General features: G+C 37.0%; 1 protein-coding gene across 1 annotated transcript; it reads right to left on the reverse strand.

Moving 5' to 3' along the window:
- Nucleotides 1-831: 831 nt before the first annotated feature.
- Nucleotides 832-25,816, reverse strand: cdh10a (cadherin 10, type 2a (T2-cadherin)). Its single transcript, XM_026205970.1, has 12 exons — nucleotides 25,651-25,816; nucleotides 16,882-17,242; nucleotides 10,451-10,745; nucleotides 7,975-8,094; nucleotides 6,580-6,747; nucleotides 5,918-6,105; nucleotides 5,582-5,835; nucleotides 4,725-4,861; nucleotides 4,502-4,623; nucleotides 4,285-4,393; nucleotides 3,849-4,100; nucleotides 832-2,897 (listed from the first exon to the last, which is right to left on the reverse strand). The coding sequence occupies exons 2-12, from the start codon at nucleotides 17,098-17,100 to the stop codon at nucleotides 2,407-2,409; spliced, it is 2,355 nt and encodes a 784-aa protein (XP_026061755.1). The 5' UTR covers nucleotides 17,101-17,242; nucleotides 25,651-25,816; the 3' UTR covers nucleotides 832-2,406.

The raw sequence follows: 25,816 nt of genomic DNA on the forward strand, positions 1-25,816 counted from the left end.
GTGTTTCATTAAAAAAGTAACCACTACATTGCGAAGTAAGAGAGAAATTACATTAATTTACACATTATAATATTTTATTTTTCTTAGACATCCTCAATGATGTAATCTGACAATCATGCAATTCAGAAGCCTACTATGCTTTAAGTTAAAATCTCAAACAATGGATTTTACTATTGAAGTAATGATGCTGCTGTATGGAAAACATTTTTTTTTTTTTTTCAAACTCTTTTTTTTTTTTAAGTTACATTTACCAATGTAGCTGCTTGTAGTATTTAAAACAATTAAACTATGCATTATTATACCTCAAAAAGTCTGATTATTGCAGCAGTATGATTCTGTGCATGTTGTTCCTTTTTTAAAACAAACTGTCAAAAATTATCTGAGAGAATATTTGATTAAAGGAGTTCTCTCTGTGTTCTACGTTGGCTGTCAAAACAGAAAAACTACATTTGTGAAACTAAAGTTTGACAGCACAAATAAATTATTCCACAACACAACAGCAACCGTTTAAATTAAACATTTGCATTAAACATACTTTTACTGTAGCTCTAGAGAATGCAGAACCTGTTAAGTTTCCACTGGGAAATTCAAATGCATTCTCACAGCTAAGATTGGCCAAACAGGCCAAAATAATTCCAAAATTTGGCAGGCCACAGTGGAAAAAGATTTTGCTTTAGAAGATCCCCAGCAGAGAACCCTGATTGTCTCTCAGCAAATGCCACCTAACATCAGTCAGCCTTCAATTCGTGGCCTTTGTGAGTTCTAGAGATATAATGAAACCTAACAAAAAAAAAATAAAAAAAAATGTTAGCAGAAAAGGTTAGGCGGCCATGAGTGCATTCATATTTTTTATTAAAATATATACTTAAAAAATGTGAATATAAAACACTTTGACAACATTCATTCACACAAGCTCAGTGTACTGCAGCATTCCAGTTTGATTTCAATGTAATCTGCAGTTTTGCAAATTAAGCAAACTTCACACAAGCAAATGAAGTTGAATTGAACTACATCTCATACAGATGTAGAAATGCTCCCCTGTTCCTCTGTAAGCTTTCAGTGCTGTAATGATAATGCTGCAATTATGTTTCAACAAGGGAGCACTTCACAAGATGTGTAGAGAGGCTGAGTCTGTGATAAAACATTTCTCCACTCACATTTAAATGTAGACAATTTAACTGAAATCCCTTTATGGAAAGTCCTGTTAAAGAGACAGTATATCCAAAAATGAAAATTCTGATTCTTTACTCAGCATCACATCGTTACAATCTTGTATGACATAGCCTACTTTCTTCTGTGAAACATAAATTCTGGAGACTTTCCTAATGACTTTGTTCCATACAATCACCATGAATGAGAACTGAAGCTTTCAAGATAAAAAAAAGGTTGCAAAATCACCTTAAATGAATACATACAGTACATTCGTGCAATAATATAAGCCTTCTGAAGTCAAAAATTAGCTTTGCGTGAGATTTACACCAAACTTTAATCATTATTTACAGATAATGTTACCTAAATTGAGCCAGTGATAAGATGTTGGGAACAGGATCAATCTAAATTGTAAATGAATCATTCAAACCAATTTTGTGAAGTGAATCAACCAGTTAATTGAAAAGATGATTCAAATTCTTAAAAATGGACTCAAATATATGTTCACATAAAGCATCAAATTACTTTGAAAGACACTAAATATTTTTGTATTATATTTTATTATGTTTTTGCTTATTTTTTTTATTTATTTTTTTTGTAGGCTTGAAGGCTTCAGTTCCCATTCACTGTAACTGAATAAAATAATTATAATAAAAATAAAAATCTCCTTTCTTTCAACAAAGAAAGAAAGTTGGATAAATTTCCTTTTATTTTTGCCTAGGGGGCGAATATTCATAAAAAATAAAAATAAAATAATAATAATAAAAAACATACATTTGAAGAATTTCTAAGAAACATAATACATTTTTCATCAATTGTTTTTGTCATAACATCATGGAACAAAAAATGTAGCACAATGTGATTTGTGATGCAGGATATGTCACCATCATCAAGGAAGAGGAACAGGGAAAAGTCCTTTACAGTCAGTTAAAGGCAGTCATGTCACTGTCCATGTATTTATTCACAAAATCCTTCATTTATTTTGCTCCTCAGTCAAGTGTTTTTTTTTCTAATTAAAAAAAAAAAAAAAAAAAAAAAATTCACCATCACTTCTCCTATTAACACAAAATCACCTTACCACAACACCATCCACGAAAAAAATCCATCATAAAAGTGAAATTCTGCTTGTGTTGGTAGAAAACAAAGAAAGAGGACTTGTGAAGTATCCTTTTTTTCTTCCTTTTCAAGTTATGCCTCAGAGCGCAGAGTGAGATCCGAGCGTACATACAGATAATAAGAATGTCATTGAACAGGAGCCTAGATGGCAACTCCCGTATCCTTCCCGATGTACATGTCAGCAAGCTTTTTAAATTGCGGGCCCCAGTTAGAGAGGTAATCATATTCATGGTCTCCCTCAGTCACAGAGGACTCCAGAGAGCTCAGTGACTCAGCAATTGATCCATTGCCCTCATATGCGTAAGTGGCGAGAGAGTCATAGGGAGGCGCGAAAGGGTCTGTGTCGTTTTCTTGCAGTCTGCTAATAATGAAGTCTCTGACATCGGCACACTCCTTCATGGGTGAAGGTCTGTGATAGGGAAAGAGCATCTCTGGGATGATGTCTCGGCGCAGCTTGTTGCTTTCAATCACCTCCGGGTGGCGCAGTGTGCCGATGTCAAAAGCCTGCGTGTCCTCCTCGCCGCCGCCCTCGTCATTGTAGCTGACTACATTATCCCTGACGTCCTCTTTGGAGATGATCAGCGGTTCCTTTCTCCTCTGCTTCTTTAGAGCTGAGAACAGCACCACGATCACTGGAAAAGAGTGAAAAGATACACCTTGGGTCAGTGTTGTTATTGTTAAAGTCGGCATAAAAATAGAAATTCACCCTGTTTATTTTGTAAATGCATTTTATTTATCTTATTGAGGAGAATTCATTCATACATGGTTATCATTTGTTGAACATTTTTTTAGCTTGTATGTTTTTTTTTTTGTTTTTTTTTTTAAATGGATCTTCCAGTTAAATGACAGACTTGTCTTGTGATGTTTACAGGACTTAATCATTTAGCCCACTTAAAAACCTGGCCCTTTACAATCTCTCATTCAGATTTTCCTTTATTTATTTATTTATTTATTTATTTATGGTTAATCCATTTTACTCAGATATACATCACAATATGGAAGGAAATATTTGTAGCTATTTATGTCATTAATTTAAAATAAAAATAAAATAAAATTAAAATAAATTGCTGGGAAAAACATCAGTAAACTGAACTAAATACATTTTCATGACAAAAAAAAAAAAAAAAAAAAAAAAAAAAAAAACTAAACTAAGTTTAGTTTTAGGTTTTGTTAGAATTCAACTGTGATTCACACTCAAAATTAATAAATTCTGTCATAATTATGTTATAAAAAATTTGTGTGAATCACAATTAAATTCTTGATACAACTCCTGAATTGGATGAGAAAATACCACTAGACTGTAATAATACTAGACTGTGCTGAGAACATGAACACTATTAAAGATGTTTTTTGTTTTTTTTTACATTTCAACTTTGGAAGTTCTAAAATACTAAAACTAAAATAAATACTGAAAAACTATAATAAATACTAAAACCAGAAAACTAATACCTGGAGATGGAAGCTAATGAACACTAAACTAACCTGAAAAGGCAAATTGAATAATAATAAATAATAAATAAAACTATAATAAGTCTGCCTTGGGTTATGATGTGAATTCTAAAATCCGATGGCCATTAACTCACTAAGCAGGATGAGGATACAGAGAAGTATCGCCACTAGGGCCCCAGTGCTGAGGCCAGCAGAGAGCAGCAACGCGTCGACACTGCAGGAACGCATGTTGCCGGTGGCGTCACAACTGCACACGCGAATGGTCAACGTGCTGGTGCTGCTCTGGATGGGGTAGTCGCTGTCGGAGATAACTACTGGCAGATAGTAGACACTCATTTCACGCCTGTTAAACCCACTTCTTCTGGTCAGGATTCTGGCTGTGTTATCTTTGGGAGAGGTGGGGGTTAAGAGAACATTCAAACAGTCAGAGCTGAAGATATTATCTCATGCTGAGTCAAACAACAGCAAAAATAAAGCTGTTTTTGTTGGTGCCAAAACAGAAAAGAAGATTAAACACATGCATTTTCCATAAGATTCGAGATTGAAACGTCAAAGGAAAGATTTATTCACCTTCATTATCAAAGATGGTGAAGTTTGGATTCATTGAACTCAAGCTGAATACAAATTTGTGACCCACAAGAGGATCGTCTGTGTCGATGGCACTGATAGTCTGTATGAGCTGGAATGGTAGGCAGGTTTTTGAACCATTTCATTTTATATAAAAAGCATTCACATTTTTTTAATGATACATTCATAACAGTCATAAGCAAGGATAAAGTATAAATACCTGCCCAGCTTTGACATTCTCACACACAAATGTCTCATAAATCATGGCAAATTCTGGCGCATTGTCATTCACATCCAAAACCTTTATCAAGACAGGAACACGGCTTCTTTGATGAGGGTTATCTAGAGGAATAACGTAAAGATTATCACAATGTAAAGAAGGCAGTATATATACATTATATGATGTGTCACCAGGCTGTTTCGTTATGCATGTGCTCACTTACTTATTTCACTGGCCAGTACTGAGATGTTGTGCCACTTTGACAGTTCCCTGTCAAGAGACTTAAGAATTGTGATGGATCCATTCTTGGGGTCAATGTGGTAGAGTCTCTCTGCGTCTGTGTGTTGATCTATTGCATATCTATGGGCACGTTTAAGAAAGAAAATGACAACAGTCACTCACATTCCATGAAATTTAAAGAAGGGAAGCCATTGCATATTATAACTTGGATCATATTAGACAAATGTCAACTGTCAGGGTATTATTGTAAATGAGATTACTGTGACACTTTGCTGTACTGTATGAACCACTTTAATTTGCACAAATTAGCACTTTGACATGCATATTCAAATGGTCATCCTTTTTGCTGCATACCAAAATTTTCCATGCAAATTTGGCTTACAGTTAATATATTACACACCAAAAGTCAGCACTATTGGTGTTTGTGTACATTTTCTAGGCATCATGGCATCAGCAATTCATCGTATGATAATCAAATAAAGAAGAAGAGTGAAAACTGGGCATATATCCAAACACACTGTTTGGATATATTATTTCTGCGGTCGAGGGCATTTTTGTCATTTTAAAGAGTTGATTCAGGCACTAAATTATGTCAGATTCATCCTCCACAACCTGAAGCTATACCAGTCTGCAAGATTGGGAATTGCATTCAACAGATTTTTTATTTTTTTTTCGTTGGGCGTGTGTGCACCGTTATCTGATTTGCATAATTTATTTAGAGAATCGGGTGCAGTGCAGACAGCGTGTGGAAATAAACTACCATATGCTACCGTGGGTGCAAATCGTTTTAGTGAAGTCCCTGCAGTAAATGTTGAATAATTAAATATTTCAAATGCTCACTGGATTGGGTAATGTGTGGCATCAGGGTCCCAGGCTGTAATAGTTCCAACTGCTATTCCCTTTGGTGTGTCCTCATTGACCTCAAAGACATACTGAGGCCTGCTGAAGACAGGAGGCTCATCTACATCTTTGGCCGTGACCTTGACGATGGCTGTGTCTAAGAATGGGCCCAGATCAGTGAAGCTGGGGTCCTGGTGTGTGTTCGTCACCTCCACTTTCACTGTGTAAACGCGCTTGCTTTCATAGTCTAGTTTCTGGATGAAGATCAATAAGTATGTTTGTTTTCAAAGCATCATAAATCATAACATATTCATAAACACCGATACAGGGTTTTACCTTTTTGACGACGATAACACCCTCTTGGGTTGTCTCATCTGTTATTATATCAAGATATTCTTTGCCATCTCCATCTACAATTCTGTATTTCATTTCAGCATTTTCTCCCTCGTCACCATCGTTGGCTTTGATTCGACCCACAGTTGATCCGATTTCTGCTGACTCATAAGTGCTTAGGTGGTAAGAACCTTGAAAATGAAAGAGGTTATGTTCATTTCAACCATATAAGCACAATTTTATGCCCTTTTTTGGTCTTAATTCTAAGCCCTTCATGGTGTTTAAAGTCAAGATTTACCCTATTCAATTACTTAATGCAGTCTTAATGCGCAATTCTAGATGTATTTTCATTGGTGCATGTTATTCTTAACAAAAAATCTTTAATCATTTTGCTTAACTAAAATGCCAACCAATTGCAAACAGCTAATTAAGCAGAATTTAAGTGAACTCAACATTTGTTTTAGCTCCATGCAATTAGATTTTTTATTTTTTTTTTAAATACTATTTCTCACTTGGAAATACACCAGAAATACAATTCAGAGTTCAAGAAATGCAATATGTCAGAAAAACTATTCAAACAGTAGATAGGTTGCAATTCACATTAACTTCAAAAACACTTAATAAGTGCTTAATAAGCACTTAAGCATAATTTAGTGATATCTTACTGTAAGCAAAACGTGGCGGGCTGTCATTAACATCTGTAAGGGTGACGTTGACCATAGTGGTTCCAGACAGACCACCCATCTGTCCTGCCATGTCTTTCGCTTGTATAACCACCTGATACTCCTTCCTCACTTCTCGATCCATATTGGAAAGAGCTATTCTGACAATTCCTGGACAGAAAATGTAGTATGATCAAAAAGCAGAAAAACATAATATTGTAATATCCTAATGTATATAATGTAAATGTAAATCAAATTCTCCATACACACACTGCATATTCTGCATTTATTATTAATAAAATAAATAATCCATATTGCACCTTTTATGTAGATACTTTTTCATTTATTATGATACATTCTTACTTTTTTTCCCAAAGAACATGTATATAATCATTTATTTATCCACAATTTATTCACAGTTTATTTCCAGGTAACCTACTGCATACTAAACAGTAACTTTTTTTAATGCTTTTTCACTTTTTCAACTTAAGTTAGTCTTTAAATTTGTTGTGTAAAAGCATACAAATATCTGCATAGTTACAAAACTCAAAGTGCAATTCAAAAAGGAGATTTTTATTTTTTTTTTCAAAATATTTCACTTTTCAAAAACTACAACAAACGACTCGTTTTGACTAAAACTGATATTTTCCGGGATTTGTGATATCACAAATATTGACGAATATGACGATACCTTGTTGTGCTGTACTAGAGAAGACAATGAGTGTTATCATTATGTTGGAGACACATTAGCTTTCCCAAGACAGACAAACTTAGAGTGGTTACAATCATCCGGGTTTAAATCACGCTCAAATTGATTTGATTTTGAGGTGTTGTAATAATGTAAAATATGTGAAAAATAATGTGTTTTTCAAACAACCTAGTATGAGAGCCTGCTCTACACCCCAAAAACAAAATCAAGACTTTGTAAAAGAGCATAATATGTATGTTCATAATGTGCATTATATATACCTTTAATATTTTTGTTTTCTAATAATATATTTGTTTTATAGCACTATACTTTCTTAAAGAGCCAGTATTTTCTATTCCTTCTTGGGTTTGTATTTATACCTTCATCTTAATATTTTTTTTTTTATCCATAACCTTTATATTGCAACATTTATCAACCTTAACTTCTGTTCTTCCCAGCAAAAGTAATAAAACAAGCCAAGCATAGTAATTTGCTCCAATTCAAAGTTTTATTCCATTTCGTGTAAAACAAATATTCTTGTTGTAGCTGGATGTGTTAACCAGGCGCAGCAGTGTGTGATCTTTATGGTTCAGACATTCCACATACAAAAAATCACATCCCTGCCTCACTTTGTCAAATAGCCTCAGGCATACATAGTAGTGGTATGTCAGCAGAGAATATGTTTTCAGCAAGATGTTTGGAGGACTCACCAGTCTCTGGCTCCACAGAGAAGTAGGGCTGCCCTTCCAGAATGCTGTACACAAGTTTAGCACTGTTCCCATATGTGGCATCATCTGCATCAGTGGCATTGACTTCTATTACAAAAGTTCCTATAAAAAGAAAGAAAGAAAGAAAGAAAGAAAGAAAGAAAGTAAGAAGAGTTTAGAGAGTGGAGAGGAGAGCAAATGGAGATGTTTGATTATAGATGTTATTAGTTAACTATAAAGATAACTATAAAGATAACTATAAAGATAACGATATTAGTTTATTCTGAGCGCACGTGCGTCTGTCGCTTTAAATCCTGTAGCTCGTTATAGAAGGATTGATTCTGATTGGATGTCAATGTTCAGCTGAAAAAAAAAAAAATCGTCCTGAAAATGATTCCAACGATACCGTTTCTCTATGCCTTTATCGTTACACGGTAGTTGTAGTGTGGACTCTGCTATTCTTTAATATTGAGAACGATTTTTAGAACTATATCTTATCGTTATCTTTATAGTTATCGTGCTTGGTGTGAACGGGCCTTAAGTCTCCTTTCTTATGCTGACAGTCAACAGTGTAACATCAACAGTGTAAATAAAAATTTCTAAATACTAAAGTCTGCAAGTAACTTTACTATATTTATTTAATACTTCTCATCAGATTCTTCTTAAACCTAAATACATTACATTTATTGACTTACCGCATGCCAATATTTATTTCTCCTTATAGGCATTTTAGGATAAGCATCTGAGGCAAAGTCAATATTTCAATTAAGCATAATTGAGAACATAACCGAGTCTGCAGAACTGTGAAAGAGCAACCTCTGAGCAATAAAATATTCCTTCGGGTAGCAGTGGAGAAGACATAGTCACTTCAATATTACATTTAAAGCGATTAGCCTCTATATAAGACTTTTTTTGGGGGAAGGATTGTGTTTGGAAATACATTTATATTATATTACATTTCTCAAATGTGAAGAACCAAGCTCTCAATAAATTTACTATCAAGGGGTACAGTCATGAAAACAAAGCAAATAGTTTGGTCATTGTTTTGTTTTCAAAACTGGATTATTAACATTCATTATGGTTCAAAGGCTACAGTGCCTCTAACCTAGATTTACCATCATTCCTTAAATTGGAAAACACTAATGGAATTGGTTTTGTCCTTGGATTGTGTGTCAGAGTGTAACGAGTGCTTCATAATATGATGATAGTTCCCCCTTGATTGAGGGCAATAATTTCATAAATAAGATTTACAGTCCCTTATAATAGATTCCAACTGGACATGAGAACCCATATCAGAGAAGGAAGAGCATCATTAGATTTTCTTTGGGGAGACAATATCAAGCAGACTGCTTCACTGCTTGAGGACTGACTTGATTGGAAACGGGATAACCAGAGGTTATTATGATATTACTGAGAAGCAGCATGAATCTCCTGAATATGCATGTCCTGTGAATATGTATGGTGCAGTGTCACTGCTAGCACAGAGCCACTGATTGTGTGAGACAGTGGTGATAGATGATGTGAGAATGGGAATTAGATGTAAATAGTAAATGTGATAAGATGAGCAAATAGAATCTCTTCCATCAGGCACTATACATCAGGACTCAAGAGAGGCAGTGCCTTGTGGGCACTGTTTTAGTGTTTACATATATTTGCATTTGACTACCTTAAATGCACATTCCTAGAAAACTGCTATGTTTAGGTAATATGGTTATTTCTGATTATTAATAGAACCATGATACTAGCCTTATTTGTTTTAAATATTTATATTTACTTATGTGGCAACAAACACCAAATAATAAAAAGGAAATACTTGTACTCATTTAGCATTATCCCAGTTTGTTATGGTCTCGAGAGCTCTCGAGAGCATCAAATTCTCCTAAACAAAGAGTTTAGGGACACACCAAAATAATAATAATAATAATAATAATAATAATAATAATAATAATAATAATAATAATAATAATAATAATAATAATAATAATAATAATAATAATAATGCAGAGCCATTCAATACCGAAACAAAACAACTTAATAACACACACCAAAACAAATATTTGTTTAAGTCTAACTCAAGTTTCCCCTAGTAATGTTAAATAACATGACAGGACAACATGATAAAGACTTTAATAAAGCCAAAACACCCCTAAAAAACTAAACTTAACAAGACAAGATAAATACTTAAATCAAAGCTGAAACAAAATTACCCTAATAAAACAAGCAAAACAACAACAACAAAATATTGTGAAAGTCTAGCTCACTGTTGTCTGAATGCTCCACTTCATAACACTACATGCTCCAAAAACTAGTCAAAAAATAAAAAAAATAATCTCTTGAAAAACCAACAGCACTGAGGCATCCATGACCTTAAAAACACTGCAGTGACAGGAATATCACACCCTGGTGCAGTATTCCAGCATGACAGTAAATGCACTTCAAATAACAACACCGAGAGAAAAAGTAATTTTCATTCACTCACCGACGTCTGACATTTCAGGTACACTGGCAGTGTAGACAGCCTTGGTAAATTTGGGCTCATTGTCATTGATGTCATGTATCTTGACAATGAATTCAGTGGCAGGCTCCAGAGGGAGGCCCGTGATTTTGTTGAAAGCCTGGGCCTGCAGTGTGTAAGAGGCCTTTTCCTCTCTGTCCAGTCTCTGTGTAGCATGTAAATCCCCAGACTTCTCATCGATACGAAAAATTGTGCCTGCTCCTTCCCCAGAGAGAACATATCTGGCAGTTCCATCCCCTCTGTCTTTATCTGAGCGAAGCTGCATAGATAGAAAGCAGACTGTGACTTAACACAAGTTTTTGTGTCGCAATGCACAAATTTGATATTTGGCACATTATTTGTGAATATTGTTATTGGCACATTATTTGTGAACAAACACTAGTAGAGTAATAGAAAGTCCTTCCTTCAGCAAAATGTTAATATGATATGCTGTCGTGTTTTATTAACCAGCGGACTTCAGCTAGACTTGTTTTCAATCATGGTTAGCAGCTTAGAAGAATCATCTTTTGGTGGGAAAGCTCTCTAGGGACAATAGAAACTCATAAAAGCCACAGTCTTAAGAGTAGAAGTCTTCAGAACATATTCCATTAAATACTAATGAAGCTTTTAGTCAGTTTTTACCACTGCATTTTCATTGCATTTCCATTTGCATTGCTAAAAATATAAAATGTTCTTCCTTTTAGAACATGATTGAGTTACATGACTTTTCATTTTAATAGTGATAATTCAAATCCAAATTGTATTTATTGCTATCGTTGTCCATATTGTCATCCTTCTACTTAGAATAAACCCATAAAACTGGATCTCATCACTGATGTTATTAACTAAATCGCTAATATTTTGTAGTCTTTCAACGTTTTAGTTATTTATTTTATTTATTGCCCTTTTCTTAATAAAACCTTTAGCATGTTTGACGTCTTGAAATAACGTGATAATAATGGCACTTTGTTTGAGAGAGAAGTAACTAGCAAAAGTAAAGTTAACTAGCAGTGAATAAAGGTTGGTTTTGTAAAATAAACCGTTTACTGTAAGATAATACAAAAGTTTATTATTGTAAAATAAAATGTAAATTTATGGGGGGGAAATGGAAATGTGAATTTTGGAATTTATTTTTATGAAATTATTATTTAGAATTATGAAATTATTTTTTATAATTTCATTCATTATTGATTAAAGTTTTTAAAATCTGGATAAATGAACAAGCCTTAAAATAGAACATTTTTAATTTCAGCCCTCTTAAATATTGGGTAAAAGTAATTAAAAAAAGACACAGTCATATTCTCTTTCTTTAAAATCTTAGTAGGGGACAGAAAAGTTCCCCTAACTGAAGAATCACTCTGATATACCGCACTAGTTGGGTCATTTAGTTTCCCTTAAATGAGTTTATTTGCCCTAAAGCTGTCTAACTGTCACTTTCTGATGCTTAATTACATTTCAACCAGTGGGATGAGACTCTATGGGTTCTAACAGGTTTCAACAGATTGAAAAAAGAAAGAAAGAATAAGTTGGTGTTTCATGCATTTATGTGTGCAGATGCAGGTTCAGCATCTGGTCAGATTTATTTAATGCATTTATCCTGGGCTCTAAAGGCTGTTTTTAGAGAGAGAAAGTGGTCTGATTCTACATATCTGGCAGTTCCATCCCCTCTGTCTTTATCTGAGCAAAGCTGCATAGATAGAAAGCAGACTGTGACTTAACACAAGTTTTTGTGTCGCAATGCACAGATTTGAAATTTACCAGCTGACCCTTCAAACACACTCAGCAGGATCTCATAACATTTTATGTTTTCCACACTGACTGACAGAGAGGGCAAATGAAAAACATAGGAAAACATCACAAAGCAGAATGTTGCCTTAATTTCAACTAATTATGTTTTTTTTTTTTTTTTTTTTTTTTTTTTTTACGTATGGTTAAAGTTTGTTTACTGATAAACTTGGAAATCTACAAATACTATATTTGAACAACTTAAGTAAAAAAAAAATGTGTGCTTTAATTGTTGTTTTTTTGTTCACTGGTAAATAAAACACCTTAGAAACAATAGATATATTTTTTATTTGAGTATCGATACTTTCAATACTCAAATCAGTATCAATATATTGATTCAGTGTGCGCGACTTCCAGTGTTTGCCTAATCCAGACATTTGTACAAAACAGCTTGTTATGCCATTTGATATTGGACACATCTCGGTTTCGTATGTAACTCTCATTCCCTGAAGGAGGGAATGGAAACGTTACATCAGAAAGGGTCTGACAAATGGGATCTCGCCCGAGAGCCCAATCACCTTCGAGTGGTTACAAAACGAGCCAATGGTACGCCAAGTACCTTGATCTGCGGAATTTGCATCGCGAGCTCTGCCCCGCAGAGCGGGTATATAAGGAAGTTTCAACGACAGAGCTGGCAAGGGGCTTGCCAAGGGAAAGACACATGCTATGAAGAGACTTACTGTGGACATACACATGTGGAATTGCCCAGAAAGGGGAATCACAACACATGGAGGCACCTAGTCCCACACAGGGCTGACCAAAAGGGCATGTACGCAAGTGCTGGACATCAACAGTGCTGGATGAACCCAGGGTTCTGAACTGAGGAACTCACCTGAGGGGAATAGTGCACGCATCCAGTCCGTGGAGTGGAATGGTGCAGCAAGCAGATTGACACCGAGCAGGTCCTTACTGGCCTGAAGGAGCGAGTTTCCGGGAGGACACAGGCTCTACACGGAGATTATAAATGTGTTAGGTGTCGCCCAGCCATCAGCTTTACAGATGACTGTTAGTGAGGTGCCATGCCCCAATGCCCAGTAGGAAGCTACACTCCTAGTTGAGTGAGCTCTCATCCTTAAGGGGCATGGCAGGTCTTGAGCCTGATAAGCCAGGATAATAGCATCCACTATCCAGTGGGATAAACTCTGCTTGGAGACAGCCTTTCCCTTCCCTTCTCAGTAACAGACAAAGAGCTGGTCTGAAGTCCTAAGGCACTGAGTTCTGTCCACGTAGGTGCGGAGCACACGTACTGGACAGAGCAGCGCCGGGGCTGGGTCTGCCTCCTCCAGGGGCAGCGCTTGCAAGTTCACCACCTGATCCCTAAAAGGAGTGGTGGGAACTTTGGGCATGTACCCAGGCCGGGGTCTCAAGATAACATGAGAGTTGGTCAGCCCGAAATCCAGGCACGCTTCATCAACCGAAAATGCCTGCAGGTCCCCGATCCTCTTCACGGAAGCCAAAGCCATCAGGAGCAAAGTTTTCAAAGATAGAAACTTTAGCTCTACTGAGAGCATGGGTTCGAAGGGAGGCCTCTGCAGTGCCGATAGAACCACTGCGAGGTACCAAGAGGGAACTTGCTGAGGGTGAGGCAGATTGAACCTCTTTGCTCCACTCAGGAACCTGATGATCAGATCGTGCTTCCGAAGAGACTTACCTTCAACAGGTTCATGTTGAGCCGAAATGGCGGCCACATAGACCTTGATGGGGGAAGGAGACAGCCTTTGTTCCAACCCCTCCTGAAGAAAGGAAAGCACTGACACGATCGGGTCGCCGTGAAGAACACCAAGTGACAAAGAGGTTCCACTTCAAAGCATAGGCTTGTCTGGTGAACACGGCTCTAGCTAAAGTGATGGTAGCTACCACCTGAGCTGACCCGCCCAGAACCCACATATGTAGGTTCCAAAGATGGGAACTTGGGTGCCAGATCTGAGAAAGAAGGTCTTTCCTCAGAGGAATTGGCCTGGGAGGGGCTGTCGCGAGGAGTACAAGTTTGGGGAACCAGGTCTGGCTTGGCCAAAAAGGCACAACCATTAGGACCTGTTCTTGTCCTCCCTGATCTTGCACAACGTCTGTGCAAGAAGGCTCACTGGGTGAATACTTGCGCAGGCCCAGCAGCCAGCTGTGTGCCAGAGCGTCCGTGCTAAATCAGCTGAACCGACTGGGGGCGGAGTCTCCATTACCAGGGACGAGACTGCTGCCGTGAGAGCTCGTCGGCTGCTCGATTGAGCCTGTCTGGGATGTGAATGGCATGAAGCGTCCTCAGATGCGTCTGGCTCCACAAGAGGAGATAGCGACCGAGTTGCGTGGCTGAGGCATCTGTTGACACTGCAACATGTCTGGACACAGGTTATAGGCAAGGCAAGTTTATTTAAAAAAATATATATTATTATAACAAAATTACTTATTTAAAATGAATTTAAAACAGTTAAAAAATTATTTTACATAAAATAAAATAAATAAAAAAAACAGTGAAAATATTCTCCATGTCTTGACTTGAAACAAAACATCTAATTCTTGCAATGTTTTTTAAATGATAGTATGCTGATTTAGTTACTGCTTTGACATGACTACTGAAACTAAGGTCTGTCTCCAGAATCACACCAAGATTCCTGACTTGATTTTTAGAGGGGCTTAACAACTGCAGTTTTTAAGAAGTTTGGAAAGGAGCATGCCCAGGAGCATGCCCAGTTGCCATGCCCATCTCGGGACTCGGTCATAAAGCCAGGGATGAAGCGGTCTCATATGGAGTAACCCAAGCAGTATGACCATATGCCCCAGGAGCCTCTGAAACCGTTTCAGTGGAACCGCTCTCTTGCCCTCAAATTGTCTCAGTCAATTCAGCAGTGACTGTGCGCGCTCATTTGTAAACTGCGGGAACATGGCGACCGAGTCTATTTCCATACCAAGAAAAGAGATCCTCTGCACAGGGCAGAGTTTGTTCTTTTTCCAGTTGACCTGAAGGCGAACGCCGGGCAAACTGAATCGCTTAGCTGAGCCTAATCATCCGGATGAGCCAACGGGATGACCTGGGAATCTCTAGCCAGACTCCCAGGAACCGATCCAGCGGGGTCAAGGGGACTACAGGCATACAAACAGTGGGGCACTGAGGTGGAGCAGACAGCCCCAGCATGGGAGGCATAGCGTCCATTAGCGGGGGCGGAGTGCGGGCACTTGTCTGACTCCAAGTAGCAAAGAGGGCATGAGAAGGCGAAGGGTTCTCGAGTCTGCTTTGCATGTAAACTGGCAAGGGTAGAGGGGGAACAAGAGCTGCAGGGCCAGTGGCGGAACAGAAAATAAATGAGAACAAAGGATTCTGGATTCTGTTACTCTTTTAGCTTAATAGAAAAACGCTCTTTTAAAAGTGCTGAAGTGCTCAGGGGAAAGCGGGAGCTGACGCAGGAAACCCAGACAAACCGCTGAATTGCGCCGTCACACCAACACCAGTTAATTTGTCTTGAAACACTCTTGAATCACTTGAAAGCAGCAAGCGATGTGCTCGGCTCCGAACCCAAAGCTTGAATGAGAGTTCCTCGTGCTGCTCCTTATATACCCGCTCTGCGGGGCAGAGCCCGTGATGCAAATACTTGGTGTACCATTGGCTCGTTTTGTAACCACTCGAAGGTGATTGGGCTCTCGGGCAAGATCCCATTCGTCAGTCTCTTTCTGACATAATGTAGAACGTGACAGACTGAAAGGAAACTGGTATTTCTCATTGCCATATTTTGAGGTATTGTCGTAAAAGTAAACACAACATTGATGTATTTTTTAAGTTACAATCATTGCACTTTTATCCAGGCAGTCTTGCACACTCACAGAAAATACCTTATACTTTCATAAAAAAAAAAAGAAAAATCGAAAGCACTTAGACTAGCATGCCCAAAGTTCAGAAAATATGTTCCAAGTAACCTTTGACCAAGTCATCCAAATGTTCTTTTTTATGGTGTTATTAGTATGTGTTATATGTGCTAAACAATAATAAAATTTTGAAAGAAAAAGTACAGCTCTTGGTGTCTTTGTCGTATTCCATGCTTTTTGTATGTATACAACACAGTCTGCTGCTGAATGTCACCATGGACTTCTCTTTCATGTAATTCAATGTGGCATTAATATAGCATGCCTCTGAACTGCGGCTTGATGAATTGCAGTCCCTTCCTTCACACAGCCACTGCAGACGGGTTTGAAGTCAATGGGGTGGTGAGTGGTGAGGTGAAAAAGAGTGAGTGAAATAGCCCATAATTGTTGATTCCTGTCAGGTCTCTGCGGAGCCACTTTGTCCTGGAAATGAGAGCAGTAAAAAACCAAACCCTGCTACAAAATATTCTGTCTCAAAACGACTCTCTCCAACTCTAGTTTACTTTCAGTCTCTCTGCCTCTGTGAATATTCATGCCTCAGTGAGTGTGTAATTCATATTTGTGCTACTTTATATTCTTTGATTATGGCATCAAGTTTTTCAAAGTGCCTGCCACACTGCGCCATTTTCAAATCCAGTGTCAAAACATATAAAGCTCAGAAAACTAAAACAAAAATCAGAAAAAAAAGAGGAATGCAAAAATCAGGCATTTGCATCTCCTCCAAGCCCTGTTTTGCTAGAAAAGCAGGCTCGTTCTGAGCCAATGTTATCGTGGACACTCACCTTGCCGACATACTGATAGTTACTCCCTGTGTATTCCTCCGACAGGAAGAACTGCCTCCACATCCAGTCCCTTTTGGATCTGTGCAGCACCAATTTATCTCCTTTCATCAGATGGTTCCAGTGAAAGAGATTTCCATCACTCTTCTCTAGCAATATGACTGGAGAGCTCAGGTGCGGAAAGACCAGTGGAAGCAGCCAGAGGAAGTGATTCATTATCATTGCAGCCAATCGATTGGCACGACGACAGTGACTCCTTATGAATAAGCTATGAACGGAGGGCAGTCCTGAATTGAAAGTAATGCAGATGGCGACATCAGCAATGCTGACATTGTAGAGTCGCCTTTGATCCTCCTTTGATTCCCTATAAAAAATAATCAAAGCAAAAAAGTTACAGTGTGTTGGAGGTCATTGCAGCCCTTGTCAAGATGCAACACCCGTTTCTTACACTGTAATCCCTTTGTTGTTCACAGAGTGTATCTCACAGGGCGTTCATTCAGTATTCTATTCACAGAAGATCAAACATGTAGTCTCACACAAACCCTTGCATATAACATAGCCATGCAATTAACAGAAATGCATTCATCGGTAAACACTGCTAAGATGGCATAGTACGCCAGGTCTGGGTTATGGTCCAGACACACTTTTCTCATCTGTTAAGCCAAAATGTTCTGTTTTTTACAACCTTCATAATAATATATATTTTCCGGACTATAAGTCACACTTTTTTTCATAGTTTGGCTGGTCCTGCGACTTATAGTCAGGTGCGACTTATTTATCAAAATTAATTTGACATGAACTGAGAGAAATGAACCAACAGAAAACATTACCGTCTCCAGCCGCCAGAGGGCGATCTATGCTGCTCAGTGCTCCTGTAGTCTATCACTGAAGACATAGAGCGCCCTCTCGCGGCTGCAGACGGTGATATTTTCTCTTAGTTCTTGGTTCTAAATAAATGCAACTTATAGTCCAGTGCGACTTATATATGTTCTTGTCCTCGTCATGATGTATTTTTGGACTGATGCGACTTATACTCAGGTGCAAAAATATGGTATATATAAAATATGGTATATATATATATATATATATATATATATATATATATATATATATATATATATATATATATATAATACAAAAATAAAAGACTACATATACAGTAACAGATATACAGTTTTATGGTATTTATGTCATTAAATTACATAATTAAGGTTACAAATTAATGAAAAGACTTGCAACTGTTTTCCAGAACCCCTGCTGAACATATTTTGCTTTGTTCTTATTGAATTTATGGAGCTTTAAACATCAGATGTTGACACATTAATCATTTTGCGATGCAACTATTTCTGTTTATTTCAAAAAGCCTCGCTTCTACCATCACTAGTGTAGTCTCAGCAGTAGCCTACAAAAAAAAAAAAAAAAAAAAAAATGTCATCATGATTGATAAAAAAAGGATATTGTGTAATATCCTATTCTTGTCCGAAGCCTCTCCGTATTCCTGTGTGTGCAGTAATACATATTCAAAACATTTATTTTTATGTGATTTTTTTGAATAATTTTTCTTTTTTGCTATATGAATTTTATAATCATATTTAAAATTGCCTAACCATTGTAGCCATGTTTTTATTATTATTATTATTATTATTATTATTATTATTATTATTATTATATCTAGGTTTGTGACGTTGCATTATATTTTTCTTCATATATATATATATACAGTCGATTCTTGTGTGCACTTACATAATGAAATGAAATATTTCCTTATTCAAACTTATTAAACAAAAGGATGCCAAAATATGAAATAAATATAGTCAATAGTCATATATAAAGAAATAGACCAAGTTGCTACAAACAATATTGCTATCTGTCAGGATCTGCTTTCAATCCTGTACTGAGGTTAAGTTTAGAGTTGAGGTTCAGGTTTGGGGTTAGAGTTAAATTTGCATACATGATTATCTAGTAGCTATATAATTAGACTAATGGCTAAAAACATGAAGGAAATTTTACAGTCCAGGCTGTCATGGTGACAGAGACCAATTATTTCCAACAAAATCTCTGACTGTTATCCGGTCGAGGCCCTCAGCGTCATTATCGATCGAGAGAACGTTTGCATCTCATGTGGATTTTTTCTGCAGTCTCAAACAATGATTAAAACAAAGTCTGCGAGCGAATGAAGTGACAACCCTTATTCACAAATTGATTCTCATTCCAATGTCATCTTCTTATTCCCTTGTCCTCTTAATATGTTCCACATCTAAATCGATTTCCAGAGGGAGTACTATAGTACGGGTGTTATAGCTACATCAGAGCCGAGAGAAATCAACGTACGTAGCTGGATCAATAGCAGACCTTGATTATATGTCACTGAATGACTAGGGTTGGATTCAAATGCTGGTCACACGACCTAAAAGCTCTTGCTCGCTGCCTCAAATAGTGATTGCTGCTGGCAGAGTGGCCTGCCACTGTGTCTATTCCTGAGCTTTCAGGCTGAGTGTTTAAGCATGACAGCCAATGTGCGATACATTCAATTAACTGGGACTAAGTGAAACATTGCTCACCTCCTTTTCACCTTTTAGAGAGGATTTTTCACGAGCATCTCCTTAAATGTAGCAAACAGAGTTTTAATGTTGCTAAATGTTTGAATGCCTGTCCCGAGTGATATTTAACACCACTATTATTTTTCTGAATTTACTTTAAGCAAACACATCATTGTTCAACATGGACAGCAGGGTCCACCTTAGCTTTCAAGTTACATGGCTACAAGCCAAATAAATAAATAAATATGTATAAAGTAAATATTGATTTGACTTCATTTATCCCATAGCTTCCTGTAAGACAAAAATAGTCAATTAGATTTAGCCTAACAATAAAACATAATTGCAGTGACATTAATACTAAGATAATCTGAGATCTGAGGTTATTTTCAGTACAAACAATAGCTGATTCAAAATGATGGAAGTTCCGGAAGTATTTTTCCCATACAAATTTTATTTGATTTTTTCTTGTAATGCATCACAAGCCATGGACCGAACCAATCAGCTTCATTGAATTACAGTATTGCAAACTTAGATTTGAAGGAAAAAAATATATATTTGAAAATTCAAAGGTTCAAGACTCTGTAATTAATGGATTTAACAAGTGAAATATCTACAATCCCATGAAGCTTTGCGAACAATACAGACTTTGGTGTAATATATTTGTTATATATATAAATATATATATATATATATATATATATATATATATATATATATATATATATATATATATATATATATGTATATGTGTGTATATATATATATATATATATATATATATATATATATATATATATATATATATATATATATATATACCCGTATATATATTTGTTTGAGTGTTTCTTTTGGCACAATTTAGTTAAGTTCTCTAATTGGTGGAGATTTCTCTGAAATGGGCCATTGGTGGATTTTCCCAAGTGGGTTAAAAGATTGAAATATTGATGAAATATAATGACATTTGACTGAAATTTTTGTATTGAAACATCTTGCATTCTATGATGAAACTTTCATGGACTTCTACATTAACTGTTCCGTTCTGGTGGAATGACCTGCCCAACTCAGGCTACAGTATGTTCACACGAAGCCAAGAGCTTTCCCTATCCAATCTTTTTTATTTTTTTTTCGTCTCAAGAAATATGTGTCCACACAAAACCTACACAAAACAAAGTGGTATACGTGCTAGACCAGTATTTGGTGCTGTAATTCTGCCACAGAGATACACTAAAAATGGAGAGGAATATTTGGACTATGCGCATAAACCTTTCGCGTGGTATACAAACGAACATGGAACAATACATTTATTAATCTGTGTTAATGTTAGTAATAAATAGACAATCGTTCAGTGTTTTTTTTTTATTATTTATTTTTTATTTTTTTATGTTTTTAATGTTTTATGTGAATTTGCAGTGTGTGGGTGAGACGTGGGCTGATGACGCATCGGCTGCATTTTCAGATTTATCCACTCTGGGACCCAGTTTCAAAATAATATCCAGTAAAATACTCAGAGACTGAGAGAAATTTCACTATGCCAAAACGGCGGATTTGTGTGGAGGAAACGCCTATACGATATAAAATGTATGCATTTACAGCAAAGCGCGTCTCCGTGTGGACGGGGGCCTCAATCCAAGCAGCTGAGTCCTTGATATTTTCAAGAAATGTCTCTTTCATCTTCATTTGACCCTCTAAATCTAGCACTAACACTAACTTTTCTAATGTTTATTCTAATTTCATCTTCTTGTTTTTTTTTTTTTTTTTTTAACTTGACGCTCTAACATTTGCAATCTCTATTCTATTTCTATTCTAAATAGAAAGAATAGCCTCTAATACTATAGTATTCTCTATTCTCTCTACTTATTGTCTTTTTATTTATTATAAATAATGGCCTTAGTTATTTTTATTTAAAAATGACCCTCTAATGACCCTCTTTCTATTATTTCTACTTGTTAAATGTTAATTTAAAGGGGGGGTGAAATGCTATTTCATCCATACTGAGTTTTTTACACTGTTAAAGAGTTGGATTCCCATGCTAAACATGGACAAAGTTTCAAAAATTAAGTTGTACGTTTGAAGAAGTATTTTTGTTACCAAAATACTCCTTCCGGTTTGTCACAAGTTTTGGAAAGTTTTTTTCGAGTATGGCTCTGTGTGACGTTAGATGGAGCGGAATTTCCTTATATGGGTCCTAAGGCACTTCTGCCGGAAGAGCGCGCGCTCCCGTACAGCGAGGCTGAGCAGCACAACAGACGTTCACTGATCAGAGCGAGAGCGTCGCAAAATGTCACAAAAGAAGTGTGTTTTTGGTTGCCAGGGCAAGACAACCCTGCACAGATTACCAAAAAAAAACAGCATTAAGGGACCAGTGGATGGAGTTTATTTTTACAGAGCATCAACGGAGTTGTGCAAGTGTTTTTGTTTGTTCCCTGCATTTCGAAGATGCTTGTTCACAAGGCCCAGTTTGACGACGGATTTGCGTATCATTTATTTCTTAAGAATGATGCAATCCCAAGGAAAAAGGGTCACGATCGTGTGTTGGAACCGCAGGCGGTGAGTAAAACTGCTTAAAATATCTCTGCCTCCTTGTTAGTGCGTCCCCTCCCATGCCAGAGACCCGGGTTCGAGCCCTGCTCGGAGCGAGTCGTTGCTGCTGCTGCTTTCGTTCAGTTTCAGCCTCTGGATCTGATTATGGATCATAAATATACGGCTGAATCTGACTGTAAGCCATGGTTTGTTTCGGATGATGGGTTTTCCCTCACGGTAATGTCACAGCTTCCACATCCTCTCAACGCAAAAGCCTATTCGCGCTCGTGATTCTTTAGCTCCGCCCACACGTCACGCCTCCAGCAGGTCGTGTTTTTCCGGGAAAAATCGGTACAGACTATCTTTCTCTTATGAATATAATAAAACTAAAGACTTTTTGGATTTATGAAGGATGCAGTACTACTCTATATGTACTCAAGATTAACAGGATATTGAGTGAAAACGAGCATTTCACCCCCCCCCCCCCTAACATAAAAAAAAAAAATCTAGCTGCATATACAGTACTGTTAGTCAAAGCCCCACCCTTTCTCCGCCCATGAACTCCTCCCCTTAATGTCCTCTTTTTGGAAATCTGAACTACTGTCACCCTAACTTAAGTGCAGTTACGAAAGGTTAAAAGAGCAAGAGAAAATAGGGGGTTTTAACATGGATTTGAAATCAGAAAAATAAGTTGAAATAATGTGGGCTTCAACAAAAGCATATACCATCAATTAACCTTATGTCTCACAGAACAGTGGGTCTAAAGGCTTATAAGGCTTATAATTGTTAAAATAAATTATCCTATTGAAAATTAATAGGATTTTTACTTTCCAAACTGACTCTCACTCTATTCAAAAATATCAGACCACGGAATGCCACGACTGAACAATCATAATCAAGTATTTCAGAGCTCCCACTTCATTGCTGACCTCTAACATCTCAGAAAATTCATCACATTCCAACGTCCTTTGTTTTTATACAGAATAATTTCAAATCGAACAACTTTCCTGTCAATTGGAAAGTCATTTTCACTAAAATACTTTCCAGTTCAACACATTTTTTTGCAAAGTTCTTGAAAATGCACATTGTATTCGTCATTCACACATAACAACAGTGGCCAACCAGCTGTCTAAATATATTTTTTCATTGTTTAATATTGTTTAACAAAGTGCTGTGTTTTCCTTGTTAATTCCCCATCTTGCCCCCAGCTGGCATAAAAACCATTTTTGTTTTGTAACATGTAATTCACTTTGATTATTATTATGATTAAATGCTGCAGTTATAATTTAAACTCTTACCATGGACCTTATTAGAATATTAATCCTAGATGTGCGCTGCATAATAAGCAGCCTTTGACATCTCATGAATTTTAAGGTGTAAGTGGTCAGTGATTTGGCCGGGGAAAAGGAGAGATGGGCATAAGATACACTTTCGGGACGTGCCATATATCACCTATTAATTAGAGATTTAGCAATAATGCCTGCAGCTCAGAGTCAAGTACACTTAGTACTTGTATCTAAGCTATCATGGAACCAAATCTGGTCTCTCTAATGACATATAATTTTTTTTTTTTTTGCCTGGATTCTGGTGCTTATCCAGGTGAATATGCAAATCTAATGCAGATTTCTATGCCCATGACCGTCCTTGCCATATGTACAGCTGCTTAAATCACCTACATAACTGCATATGTTTAAGTGCTAGAGGGAAACATTTACATTTAAGGGATTCTTTTCCAATACTCTGACACCAACAACAAGCCACATATGCAACAGTTACCACTTGGGGGAGCCCAAGACCTTTTCCTCTCTTCTCCTCCCTGTATGAATCTCCCCATCACTCCATCCCTCATGCTGGACGGCTCTCACAGCTGGCCTCTCCCTTGCAATATTAATGCCCTGTCTTCTTTGTTTTGAAACTTTGGTACAGATCAGATATGCACCATGTTGATTGCCTGCCTGGAGGATCCGCTTTGATTCTGCCAGGTTCACAGACTCAAGGCAATCATTTACACCCGGAGTTATTAGATAGAACACTTTCTCTGATTTTGTGTGGCTCTGAGGATCTAATGAATTCAAGAGTGCGATTCGGCAGGAGCTGACGGAGGTCTTGTCTGATTAAAAAAATTATGTGTGTTGTCAGAGAGGGGCAAAGAGGAAGGGAGGGCTGCCTGGTACACGTTTGCAGATACTGGAAATGCTGGCTAATATTGCTAGGGGTTTTACTGGTGACTAGAATTCAGACGGACGCTAGATGAACAGTCCTTGACCTCCTAAAATGTATTTTTATAGGTCACTTTCTCAGGTCAGGGCGTAAATATGATTATAGTACTTCCCTGAAAAGAAATACATTGGTTGGATCTTTCACCTCATTATGAGGCAAATTGGAGGGATGATATCAGAAGACAGAAACAGAAAGAGATAGAGGGAAAGAGCTTCCCTGAGTGGAAGCATGTGGGGCTTTATCTCATGATTTATCTCAGTGTTGAAAGGCAATTATACATCTGACACTGGCTCAGAGGAAGTGTGCGCTTTAATTTGTGTGAAACAGTCATGTCATTATGTGTTCATGTCAGACGTATAAATCACAGTCTGCATATATTGGCTGAGTTCAGAAGTACAGCCATTCCTTTTTTTTTTTTTTTTTTTTTTTTTTTTAAGTACACAGACAAGAATCAATCCTTATTGGCGATTCAGCCCTCAAAGGGATTTGTCTACAGTCTTACATTAAACTTCCAGACTCACAAGTGGTGCAAACAACTGACATGAAAGCTAGAAAAAAAACGAAGACTTTCAAACACTGAGCGCTGCTTATGCAGGTTTAGTGTTACAGCCATGCCAACATTGTACAGAATCTGCACCGCTTTAGCTAAAACCCGGGTTGAGGATCACAAACAGAGACAGTGGTGCATGAAAGCACTTTCCCTTAGTCGGCTGTGATATGTTTTATGTCAAGGATCAAAACAAGCATGCAAACCTCTAAACACATGTGCACACCTCCATGTAAAAAAACAACGGGGTGATTAAACGCTTAAAGATAGAGGGAGGATTTTAGAAACTTCAACTGCCGTCATGACTCCAGTGGGTGGTAAAGTTTAACTAGACTAGACACTGTGTTAATATATATATATATATATATATATATATATATATATATATATATATATATATATATATATATATATATATATATATATAGTATAAAATAAAACAAGACTAACTACGGTATAATGATGTATGCATTTTGCAGATAGATAGATAGATAGATAGATAGATAGATAGATAGATAGATAGATAGATAGATAGATAGATAGATAGATAGATAGATAGATAGATAGATAGATAGATAGATAGATAGATAGATAGATAGATAGATATATAGATTACAAATATCTAAATAAAAGAGCAGATGACTGGCATTTCATGTAAGATTATATGATCTGGCATGTCTGTGGCATTATGACAGAGGTCAAAAGCCATTCAAATCTATTACATTAAAAATCCAATCCATTATGAGGTTGTTGAGGTTGTTACCATGGAAAAATGCAATTACATGCAGAAGGAAGCATTTCAAAGTATTTCGATTTCAATTTGAGTTTGCCTCTTGTCAGTTCTACAGCAACAATTTAAAACTAGTAATAAAATTGCAACACCTTTTAAATGCTATTCAGATTAGCTGGCGTTTATCTGAAGTGTACGAAGCATAAGGCTCTTACCTTAACAAAACAGACTCCTGTGCTCTTCTGAGAGCATGTCATCCTCATGGAAGTACGACGCTGGCTTCTGTACTCGCCTCTTGGCAGCGCTCAGATTCCAAGACTGACTACAGTTGTGTGTGAGACTCCAGCTGCCTCTCTCTCTCTCCCTCCCTTGCTCACACAT

This window comes from Carassius auratus, chromosome 27 (assembly GCF_003368295.1).
Source record: "Carassius auratus strain Wakin chromosome 27, ASM336829v1, whole genome shotgun sequence".
In the NCBI taxonomy this organism is placed as follows: domain Eukaryota; kingdom Metazoa; phylum Chordata; class Actinopteri; order Cypriniformes; family Cyprinidae; genus Carassius; species Carassius auratus.